At 36.1% G+C, this 12,453-nt stretch overlaps 1 protein-coding gene across 3 annotated transcripts in view; it reads left to right on the top strand.

Moving 5' to 3' along the window:
* Positions 1-12,453, top strand: part of SKIC3 (SKI3 subunit of superkiller complex) — a 78,978-nt gene that overhangs the window by 47,018 nt on the left and 19,507 nt on the right. For all 3 annotated transcript variants that reach the window (XM_046666039.1, XM_046666041.1, XM_046666040.1), the window contains exons 32-37: positions 587-710; positions 3,515-3,736; positions 4,789-4,861; positions 7,249-7,302; positions 7,477-7,588; positions 11,875-12,003. In XM_046666039.1, coding sequence (XP_046521995.1) covers positions 587-710; positions 3,515-3,736; positions 4,789-4,861; positions 7,249-7,302; positions 7,477-7,588; positions 11,875-12,003 — 714 coding nt within the window. The remainder of the gene's footprint in view (positions 1-586; positions 711-3,514; positions 3,737-4,788; positions 4,862-7,248; positions 7,303-7,476; positions 7,589-11,874; positions 12,004-12,453) is intronic.

The raw sequence follows: 12,453 nt of genomic DNA on the forward strand, positions 1-12,453 counted from the left end.
AGCCGAATATTATCTTCATTATTTAGATGAGGAAACTGAGGCCTGAGATCACTTAGGGTAGATATATGAGTTAGCATTTGGAAGCAGGTCTTTACTACTCCACAGTGCTTAAATGTAAATTTCTAGCAAATGAAGACCTCAATGCTTGTTAGTATATTTCGGTTTCTCCAAAAATGCTTATTGAGCGCATTTTCACATATTTAGGCCCAACCTATGTGTGTGCAGCTCATTGTAAGTATCTACTGCCGGGTAGAGTTGCTGATCTGCTCATGGGAATTTTGGTGGTATGTCAGTGGTCTCCACTTCTCTGGTAGATAGTGACTTAGACCCCCATATAGATTCTGAAGAGTAGCACTTGGGGAATGTCACAGAGTACTAATGATATCCCCACAATTACCTTGGAATAGCTACACCCAGTTAGATTATTATAAATTTTTATTCCATCTACTTGAAAACAAGGAAACAACAAGATAAATTTTAGTTAGACTTTTTTGGAAAATAGCATTAGGAAAGGAGAAATCTCACTCTTTGTCAATCAAGATTGCTTTTATATTGCTTTGTTTTTGTTTCCAACTCTATATAACAGCCTATGAGAGAGCATTGTCTATTGTTGAATCAGAGCAAGACAAAGCCCATATCTTGACAGCTCTGGCAATAACAGAGTATAAACAAGGAAAAATGGATGTAGCCAAGACGTTGCTATTTAAATGGTATGTATAGTTGACATTAATACTTAGCATGACCAGATCCTTAAATATGGGGTTAAAATTTCGAGCAATGTAAAATGAAGTTCTTAATGTTTTGGGAACTTTTTGGTGAACAAAAGGGCTTGGACCCGCCTGGTTCTGAAATGACAATCACAGATGGAGCCAGAGATCATGGCTTAATTCTTAGCTCTGGATCCATACAATCCTCAAAACCATCTTGTATTCTGTATGTATTATTTATTTTCTTAAAAGAGTAATTGATCACCTGATCTAGTAGGATCTTAAAATTTTAATGAAGATAGTCATACTGGCTTGTTTTTTGGTCTCTTGGGTTCCCAAAGAGATTTTTCTTCCTCTTTCCTGTCAAGTTAACCTGATAAAATAAAGTTCATATAAAGTTGAATCTTTCAAAAAAATTATACCAATATAACTTGTATCTATTTCTATATTTTGGAATAAGTTAATAAAATAGCAACCTATGATATCTGTGGTTATTTATGTAGTATTTTTTGACTTCTTAAAAAAATTTTTTGTAAGAAAGTTGACCTTAGCTTCCTTTAAAAGCAGTAGATGATTAATATATGTTATTGGACAGTGATTATCAATAACTACTTTATTCGCATTTTCAGTGGTACAAATCCTCATAGTACAGAATTGTCCCCCCTTGCAGGAAGACTACATTCCTGTCTCCCCTCCATTAAATGCTAGTAGCACTCCTTAATCATTGTGAAAATCAAAAAACTGCCTCCATGTATCTCTGAATTACTCCTCCCAAAGATGGGGGGAGGGAGATGATAAGATGGTACTAGTTGAGAACCCCTTCTGTGGATAAGCTTTATATTTGTTTATTTATTGTGATGCTTTTGTCCCATCCTGATTAAAGTCATTTTCTTGTATAATAAATACACACTTCTTTCTCTTCCTCTGCTATTTTGAGAAAACTAATCATAGTTTTTAAAAAGTCTTGTCACTTTACATGGATACACTCATGTAATATGTATATAAGGCTATAGATAACATGTTCAGAGAACTGAAATTTGCAAATGGCTTGGGGATAAGAATCATAGATGCTAATGTATCATTGTACTTATCAAGGGCAAAAGCAACCTGAAAGTAAACACAATTAGATTAGTCTTGGGTTTCTGTTTAAAACAGTAACCAAAATTAGTTTGAACATTTGTGGAAGTGGAGAAAAATAATAGAATATAATCTTAACCCTTTCCCTTTCTCTTATGAAAAAGAAAACCTTTACTTCCTTGTTTTGTGGTGTTGTATTTTATATAGTCTATGTTTCTTTTATTGTTTTTGATTCTCTGAATGTCATCTTTCAAACTTAACACTACCGCCTGCTCCCCTCCCTGCCCCTTGGCTTCTTTTCTTTGACTTCCCTTCTATGAAAAAACTCAGTTGGCAATTCTTTATTGATCTTTTTTGGCATTCATACCTGGGAACTAAGCAGTGTCCTAGGTGCTTATTTAAGGGGAATAGGAGTAAGTTCTATACAAGGGGAAATAGTCTGGTTACCAACTTCATAGAATTTATGATATTAAATAACCACGTGTAAAATCCCTAGAACGTGGTACAAGACCACGTGCAGGTACTGAGCATTCAGTCATGTTAGCTTAATGGGGTGTAGTCATTTAGAGAACAACTTAGGTTTTGTATATTAATAAATATTAGAGTAGATACCTTTTTTTTTTCTTTTGAACCAAGGCACAAATTGGAATTTCTTCTTTTGTTAGTATGGAATTTATATTAGTATGGAATTTATATTTTATTATTTGCTTTTTTAATTGTACCAACTTAGAATGTGGTTATTTGTATTGATAGAAATGACTGTGACTATTGATATTCTTCCATATTTGGACTCCTACATTTATTAGCCCTTACTGTAAAAAGAGTACCGTGAGTTCTCTAAGTAAGCTGTTTACTCCAGAGCTGCCTATTGAAATTGATGATTTTATACCTGTTTGTAAAAATTAAATTCTAAACACTTCCTTCCAAAAAATAGTAGAAAGACAGTGGTAGGTATGTGATATTTTGTAAAGTTATTCATGTTTCTACTTAAATGAACTTTGTTTAAAAAGTTTTTGAAAGTTCCCTTGTTTTGTTACAGTACAATAATTCATGATTATTATTAGAAGTATTATTAAGCTTGTAGAGAGAGATGGATTTCTTCATTTAAATTCATAAAGATTTCTAAACATTCTTGACCTTTACCTCCATAAGGCCAAATCAGATTTCATAGTTGAGAGAGAAAGAAAAAGCTAGATATTTACAGGCAAAATTTAAATTCTCCTTAAATTATAAAAATATTCACTTGAAATATGGTGGATATAGATACAATTTGTACTCTAAGCTCTGTTTTCAATACCACAGAGCAATAGGACAGAGTTTTCTGAGAAGGATAAAAATCAGATCTTACATTGAGAACTTTTCTTTATTTTTTGTACCTTCCAGGATTTTATTGAAACTGAACATTTTAGCAAAATTATTCTAATTATTTACCTAGACCTGAAACCCAAACAGGCTGATGTATATTTGTTTCTAAAACTTAGGTATAATGACCACAAAGGACATTTGGCTGTTGCTGCTCTGAAAGCCATTGGTACTTTTAACTGCTTCAGACATTCAGGGAAATTACTGTCCGTAGAAGCCAAGCAGTTTGTTTTTATATTTATCTCAAAGCTGGGCTTATTTGGTGAATCTTTAAGTAAATTGATTTTTCTACTAAATGTTAAATACGTTTTAATAGTTACACATTCCTGTACTCATAGCTAATAGGCAACTAAAAAATATTTTCACAGCTCTATCTTAAAGGAACCAACCACAGAAAGCCTTCAAACCCTGTGTGCTCTAGGACTGGCCATGCAGGATGCTACGCTGTCAAAGGCGGCACTTAATGAGCTACTGAAGCGCATCAAAGAGAAAGACAGCGCTTTCCAGAGGTGCCTTCTCACTTCAGCGATTTATGCACTGCAAGGCCGCAGCGTGGCAGTGCAGAGACAGGCATCTAAAGCCGTCCACAGGTAGAGTCTGTGCTTGTGCTCTTGGGGTCTAATTATACTTGAGGAGGTTGTTTTTGACATTTGGACCTTGTTAAGAATATTAAATGAGGTAATCATATATATTTGGAAACCAACTTGTGGTGTATGAAATTGTACATAGGACCAGGCAACTGACTGCATCTGTGGTTTCACCTGTAAAGATTTTTTTAATTCGGTAGAGAAAGAGAGAGATCAGAAATTCTGCCCTTATTCTGGTTAAGGCTTAATCCTTGTTTTAGTATGAAAGCTCTTAACTAGTTAAGTTTGCGATATTGTCAGTTTGTTGTACTGTCCAGTTTAATGGTTTGAGGAATTTTTTGGTCACTCAAACATTCATTTAATATCTTCAAAATTTGGAAAATAGAAAGTGGTTATTTGTTTTATTTGCAGCTGTAAGTGTTATATCTGTAGTTTATTTTCCTTCTATAGTTTTCATCTCTTTGTGTGTTCTTTGAACAGAACATACTAAGTTTCCTTAACCTTTCTTTTCTTTTTTTTTTTAAAGATTGGCACCTGAGCTAACATCTGTTGCCAATTCTTCTTTTTTCCCCTTCTTCTTCCTCTCCCCAAAGCCCCCCAGTACACAGTTGTATATCCGAGTTGTAGGTCCTTCTGGTTGTGCCATGTGGGATGCCGCCTCAGCATGGCTTGATGAGTGGTGCCATGTCCATGCCCAGGATCTGAACCAGGGATCCCCTGGGCCACTGAAGCAGAGTGCATGAACTTAACCACCAGGCCAAGAGGCCGGCCCCTCCTTAACCTTTCTTAATTAGATCTCATGGCTTTATAATCATCACATTGCTGATTTTTCCTTTTTATAGTCACAAGGACTATTGGTATATGTAGGAGATAGAAAGTATATTTTCTAAAATTAAGACTCATTGAACCACACATGGACAATTAATATGAACTTGTGTTAGATATCTGAAAGATTTTAAACTTAGATACTAAATAAAATGTTGGCTGCTTGTAGTTTGTGGTTAAAATAACTCCCATCTCTAAGCCCACCCTCTTCTTTTGATGATCTCTGCCAGTAACCCAGCCGATCCTGCTCTTTGGTCTCTGTTGTCCCGAGTGGTTGCTCAGTATGCTCAACGAAATGCAAAGGTGAGTAAAGTTCTAAATTCTGGCAAAAAAATAAAATAACTTGTGATGTGGTAAATAATATAATTTTAAAGTATTGTCATTATCATTCTGGAAAAAATTAATACAGCAAGGAAATTCTGTTATTTAACCCATTTCTTAATTATTCATTCAACAAGTGGTACACTGAGTTTCTTCCGTGTACTGTTCTGGGTGTTATGGAAGATACAAAGACGTAGGCGGACTTTTTTGAACACGTACAGATTGTATTAATGGCTGTGTGGCAATGTTTTGCTTGAAATGTTGCCATTTAGTAAGAATTAGCTATTGTGTTTTTGAATCCCAAAAGATAATTTTATTTAAAAACTTTTTGAAGAAAATAAGAACTAGAACATTCCTAATGTCTAAAATGTAAATCTAAACATGAAGTCATTGATGTTCTGTAAAAGGGATTATATGCTGTATTTTAGTTCATAATAGTCATATTTTCAGGAGTCTATAAAGTATTTTGGTAACGTCTATGGTTAAAATGTTTTTTCATAGTTTTCTTAGCTAGTTGGTAAACATGATGGTAGCAGCTAATATGTTTTGAACACTTAATGCATCCAGTAATTCCAATATCTGAGGTCTGTGTGGGTCTGCGTTTGTTTGTTATTCCTGTTGGTTTTTACACATAGTGGCTGTTTCTTTGTTTACCTGATTGTGTTTACCTGAAAATTATTTGTGGAAATAATTTGAGACCTAGGATTAAGATACTTTTCTGTGGAAATTGTACTTATTTCTCCCAGGTGCTTGGGAGTTCCACCATCTGGAACCACCTTACACAAGGTTCAGAGCTTGAGGTTTCTGGACTACACAGGCTACTGTGTGCTTGGATATCAAGGTCATTTGAAACCTGGTGTGCTTCTGATTCACCTTTAACCTGAGGGTAGAGCCCCTGGGGCTCTCACCTTACTGTGATGTGGTTTCTTAGATACTGCCCCTCCTGTGCGGCCTGGGGTTTAATGTCTGTCCCACGAGTCCTTCCAAAGGAAAATTCACTTTTCTTAGGATCTGCACATGGCAGAAGTGGCTTCCCTGCTCAGTTCCCTGTCTAGATTCCAGTTTTCTCTTTTAGTTTTGGCCTGGCAACTTCTTCATATTTTGTCAGCTGTTCAATGCTTTAGGAATACATGTTTTTTGTATTTTATCCCAGTGCTTCTCAAACTTTAATGTGCAAATGAAATCACCTGATGGTCTAGTTACAATGCAGATCCTAACTCAGTAGGTGTGGAGTGGGGCCTGGTATTCTGCATTCCTAACAACCTCCTAGGGAGTGTGGGGACTGCTGGTGTACAGATCACACTTTGAGCAGCAAAGTTTTGTTCTACGTTTTTAGTTATTTTCAAAGAACCTAGAAGACCATCATTATTAGACACTGGAATGAAGTACTCATTATGTGCCAGCTGGCGATGCTAGGTGTTTTTATATATTTGTCGTTTAATCCCAACAACCATTTGAAGTAGCTGCAATTAATGTCCATTTTATAGAAGAAAACACTTGGAACATAGAGATTAAATATGTGCAAAAATCATAGTTGTAGTGACAGATCATCCCACATTTAACTCCTGAATCTTCCTCCTACTCTGCTGTGTTGTCAGAAAGACATCTTCTATTTGTTCTATATTGACATATTTTTTTAAAAGTTTATTTTTAGAATTCTTTCTATGCTAAATATGATTTTGAAAACCTTTCTAATACACTGTTGATGTAAAGTAAAGAACACAGTTTATTTCTGATTTAAAATGAAATAATTCTTAGAATTCACTTTCTTTTCCAGGTAAAATGTCTAATTGAATTTTTGAAAATTAAGGATTTCAAATCAACTTTATGAAAACTATGATGCTGTACATATTTTTCTCATTTTTAGTATTGAGTTGATTATTGAAGCAGTGATGGGCTTCATAGTGCTCTAAACTTTAGTCATTCATTTTACGAGGGACAATGGAAGTTTTAAAAATACTGTCTTTTCGTGGAGTAAAACCATGTTAGTTTATCTTACAGTGAGTTTTGTGGTCTTTCTCTTTTCTCTTTTAGACTTTCTTTCTTTTGCCGTCTATTTATATTGTTAGAAAATGGGTACATTTGTTTGGTGCTACTGTAAAATCATGTAACTTATGCACTTTTAATGAGTATTTTAAAAGAGCAGAGTTGAATGATTATAGTAGAAAAGATTTTCTTTCATAAAAATATTATACTGGTCTTTTAAAGCAGTCATAATAAGTTGATACTTAAAGAGTTTAGAAGTTATGAATGTGATAAAACTGAACTTTTCAAGTGATTTAATGGAAATATTTTGTCATTCTTAATTTTTACTCTTTTGTGAAAGTTTATTCATTCATCCGAATAATCAATTATTTTCTATTATATAGGGAGGTGCTGTAGCAGGAAATGTGGCTCATATTCTGGACTCAAATCATGGAAAGGTTAGTATGCCCCAGTATAAAGGAAATGTTCTCCTTGTTAAAGAATACTATTGATGAAAGAATAATTTTTCTTCCTAGGCTTGGAGGCCACATTATATCCAATACAGTCCTACTTTTAGTCACTTTGAAAGTTAGGGAGCTGAACTGGTAACGTTCTTCTCTTCTCTTCTGTAGAAGGCATTACTGTACACTGCAGTAAATCAGTTGGCTATGGGAAGCAGTTCAGTGGAAGATGAAAAAAATATTGCACTAAAGACCATTCAGAAGGCAGCTCTCCTTTCTCCAGGTGAATATAGTATAATCCATTTCATTAATTAGGATTCTGTCCATCTTGCATTTGTGGCTTATAGGAGCAAAGTTTGTATTTTTATGAAATAAGACAAAGGAATTTTAAGAAAATATTTTAAGATTTTGCATATTATTTGATTATCTGCATTTGGCTACTGATAATTAAGAGATAATCAATTATTGAAGTAGGCTCAAAGGAATATCTGCTTAAAGATACTTTATTACCCGTTATTGGAAAATCTGAATTATGTATTTTCAGGAAGTAGTTTTATTGTTTTTCCATCAGTCTCGTTTAATGAGGTTTACCTATAGCCACTAAATTATTTAATAAACATATGTAGTTATTTTTATGTGTAGTTAGCTTGAAGAGTGGAGATTGATCTTCTGTGGTAACTATTAGAAATGCAAGGTGCTGGCCTCACCTGAACTAGCTCTTCTTAGTTCTAACCCACTGTGTCATATATATGCCACTGATCACAAAAGGTACTGAAGAACTGCGTATGACTGCATCAGCATACTTCTATTAACACTACGGAAGAAATGCCTTAGAGAACTGGAATGTATAGCAAAATAGAATTATTAGGGGTATTTTTACCTTTTTTTTTTGGTGAGGAAGATTGGCCCTGAGCTAACATGTGTTGGCAATCTTCCTCTTTTTGCTTGAGAAAGATTGTGCTTGAGCTAACATCTGTGCTAGTCTTCCTCTATTTTGTATATGGGATGCTGCCACAGCATGGCTTAATGAGAGGTGTGTCAGTCTGTGCCCAGGATCTGAACCTGCAAACCTGAAGCAGAGTGTGTGAACTTAACCACTATGCCACCAGGTCGGCCTCTACATCATATTTTTTTTAGGAATATTAGCCCTGAGCTAACATCTGCTGCCAGCCCTCCTCTTTTTCTGCTGAGGAAGACTGGCCCTGAGCTAACATCCGTGCCCATCTTCCTCTACTTTATATGTGGGACGCCTGCCGCAGCATGGCTTGCCAGGTGTTGCCATGTCCGTACCTGGGATCCAAACCGGTGAACCCTGGACTGCCAAAGTGGAATGTGCGAACTTAACCACTGCACCACTGGGCTGGCCCCCTACATAATATTATTTTTAATATGAGATATAGGATTAGACATTTTATTCCCCCAGAGCACTTCGAACATTTGTTAAATAAGAATGCTATTGCTTTTGGCCAGGGCTGTTGGAAAACAAATTGTACAAAGAATAAGTTCAATGTTATCTTCACAATAAATTGTAAAGATCCTAAGTAAACTACAAAATATCTAACATTTTAGAGATTGTTTTATGAAACAAGTAAACAAACCAATATCCTATTTATTCTTTCTTTCATTTTTGAAATGATCGGAACAAAAAGAGGCCCTAAACATTTGGGTTTGTCTATGTTATACATTGAGTAAGTTTCTGATTCTTAAAGGTGTTCTTAAGCAAGTATTAGATAGAATTACTCTGAAGAATTCTTACTGTGGATCTAGAACGATAGAGGATCTGTTAGCCTTTAATTGTGTAAGTGGCATGAACTTTAGAAAGGTGAGATTGCCCAGATAAGGTCTTCTCTAATACTCTTCTCTGACTTTCCCATGTATTCTGGAGACATACATACTCAAGGAAGCAGGGTCGTCATATAAGATGCTTAAAACAGGAACTGAGGGATAAAAATGAGTACCTGTTTGAGTCTTGTCCTTGGAGTCCAATGAAAATGAGTGTAATTGTAGTCATGTGCAGTAGCTGTACACCTAGTCCTTGCAGATCTTTAGCTGAACAAAGTACAGTTTTGATAGATGGTATTCTAAGGAATTGTTTCAGAAATTTAAAAATAATCTCAAGAATTTAGAACTGATTGGAAAGAAATCCAATTTCTGCTAGATTAGTGCTTCTATGATATTAAAAAGTGTTTTTAGCAAACAGTATTTAAAAAATTTTAGGTATGTAGTTTATATATATATTTATATTATCACTTTGTTCTGTGGAGAATTCAAGTTGCTGATTATCCATGGAAGAGTTAATGAAAACAGCAATTCTTTTGAGTTGTGACAGAAAAAATTGCTGCCAGCTAATGTCCATCCCCTTTCCCGAAATCTAAACTATAGCATACTCTAAGACCTCTAGAGGAATATTTCACTTAATCTCAGAAATAAGTCAATATTCAGAACTTGAGTCCACTTCAATTGGAATTATGTGATTTTAGACCTGATGGCACCTGAGCCATCATCTAGTTCAGTTGCCGTGTTTTTTTGTTTTTTTTCTGTCTGCTTTTTCTCCCCAAATCCCCCCAGTACATAGTTGTATATTTTAGTTGTGGGTCCTTCTAGTTGTGGCACATGGGATGCTGCCTCAATGTGGCCTGATGAGTGGTGCCAAGTCCGTGCCCAGGATCCGAACCAGCGAAACCCTGGGCCGCCGCAGCAGAGTGCTCGAACTTAACCAGTTGGCCACGGGGCCGGCCCCTCAGTTGCCTTGTTTTATAAAATGTGAGTCCCAAAGGAAAAGCTGCCACACAGTTAATGAGTGACATTGTTAGACCTAAAACCCAGATCTAAGACTCAATCACGTGCCTTTCATTATGCAGTAATCAGATCTTATCATCAATTCTAGGGAATGGTCCTCATTTCCTTATTCTGGAATTTGATTATGTCTTATGTTATTTAAAATAAGGTAGTCATTATCTAGGGCAGAAATTATTTTGTAATATGGAGGTATGTATTTAATTTTTTTGTAAACATTTTTGATCTGCATAAGATCTCTAATGATTCTTGTGCTATTAGCAGTAATACTGACCATCCATAAGTGAAATAGATATGTATTTCAGGCATTTGATAGGAGACATATATTGGATGGGGCAGTTAGATAAGACAAAAATATAAAACTAAAAATGTGTGTTTAAATGACTATATTGTTAGCTAACACCCTTTGTGGCATTTTAAAATTATCCATTTGTTTTTTAATGGTAGCAGGACTAAAATATTAACCATGCAAATATTAACCTGCAAAATATGATTTATAAAATAAAAGACCAAACAAGTTGAAAAGCCCTTCTAAGTTCCTAATCCTCTTCCAGCTTTTTGTTTTCACAACTCACTTTCTAAAAAAGAGGAGTCTATAGGGGCCGGCCCAGTGGTACAGTGGTTAACTGCGCACATTCCACTTCGGCGGCCTGGTGTTCGCCAGTTCGGATCCCGGGTGCAGACTGTGACACCACTTGGCAAGCCATGCTGTGGTAGGCGTCCCACATATAAAGTAGTGGAAGACAGGTGTGGATGTTACCTCCGGGCCAGTCTTCCTCAGTGAAAAGAGGAGGGTTGGCAGCAGTTAGCTCAGGGCTATTCTTCCTCAAAAAAAAAAGAGGAGTCTATACTCATAAGCTCTATTGTTATCTCCTCAGCCCATTGCTTGCAGGCTTTTCTCCCTCCCCTGAAGCTGCTATCAGGGCATGAAGGAAGGAAGGAAAGAGCAAATGAATGAGGGGATATAAAATCACATAATTGCTTCACTTGGCATGATAAAATGACTTTCATGCTTGGCTGTAAGAACATAGGTAAAATGGAGTTGTCTTGAGCTTTCCTTTGGCTTATACTTTTCTTAAGAATTGAGAAATTATGTTATCTTGCTTTTCCTATGACTGAGCCTTTAATACAGGGACTGAGTGATGAACATGAGTGTCTATTTGACACTTGTCCTGGGTGTCCAATGAAAGTGAATATGATTGACCTTTCCAGGGGCTGGCCCAGTGGCTCAGCAGTTAAGTTCGCACGTTCTGCTGCTTTGCGGCTCGGGGTTCGCTGGTTCGGATCCCGGGTGCAGACATGTCACCGCTTGGCAAAAGCCATGCTGTGGTAGGCATCCCACGTATAAAAAGTGGAGGAAGATGGGCATGGATGTTAGCTCAGGGCCAGTCTTCCTCAGCAAAAAGAGGAGAATTGGCAGTAGTTAGCTCAGGGCTAATCTTCCTCAAAAAAACAAACAAACAAAAAATTGACCCTTCCACAGTAGTACAGTACTGTAGGTAACTGAGCTAACCAGCCATGGAAGAAGAACTTAATAGGATATTTCTCATGTTCTGATGTGTTTGGGAAAAACGGCAAATCTTGAAGGATGAATGTACTGGTGTGTCTTCTGAAAACAAGTATAAATTAGTTTTTCTTTAAGAAAATGGAATTTTTCTGGAGATCCAATTTATTTTATTATTTTGCTATTTATAAACTCTTGCTCTCATTTTGGTAGTTTTTCAGCAGCATGTTGCTGTTGACAAGCCTGCTAACTATATTTCCTTTGTTTAGGTGATCCTGCTGTCTGGGCTGGGCTAATGGCAGCCTGTCATGCTGACGATAAACTGGCTCTAGTGAACAACACTCAGCCGAAGAGGATGGATTTATATTTGGCACTGTTATCTGCTGTTTCTGCTTCAAGTAAGTTTAAAAAAGAATTTATACATGATGAATTCAGGATAAAGTACTCAGAGGGCTATTGCCAAAAGGTAGTGGGCATAATTAGCTCTACAGTAAAGGCTGTTAGGGGCTCATCTAGCAAAGCTTAAAAACAAGCCTTGAAAATATCAAATCATTTTCGAGAAGCTCAACTGCATATAAAACAAAGCTCAGGAACGTTATAGGAATACAAAAATATCCAGCATTCAACAAGGTAAAATTCACAATGTCTGGTATCCAGTTAAAACTTAATAGGTATGCAGAGAAACAGAAAGGTACCACCCACGATAAGGAGAAAAATCACTGAATAGAAACAGACCCACAAATGACACATGATAGAAATCTCTTCAAAATGTAATTGACTGTTTAAAGCTCACGTGACAACAATAGCACAAAGGCCAGGAGGGGAAAATAGAAGTATTCTATTGTAAA

The sequence above is a fragment of the Equus quagga genome, chromosome 7 (genome assembly GCF_021613505.1).
Source record: "Equus quagga isolate Etosha38 chromosome 7, UCLA_HA_Equagga_1.0, whole genome shotgun sequence".
Taxonomy (NCBI): Eukaryota; Metazoa; Chordata; class Mammalia; order Perissodactyla; family Equidae; genus Equus; species Equus quagga.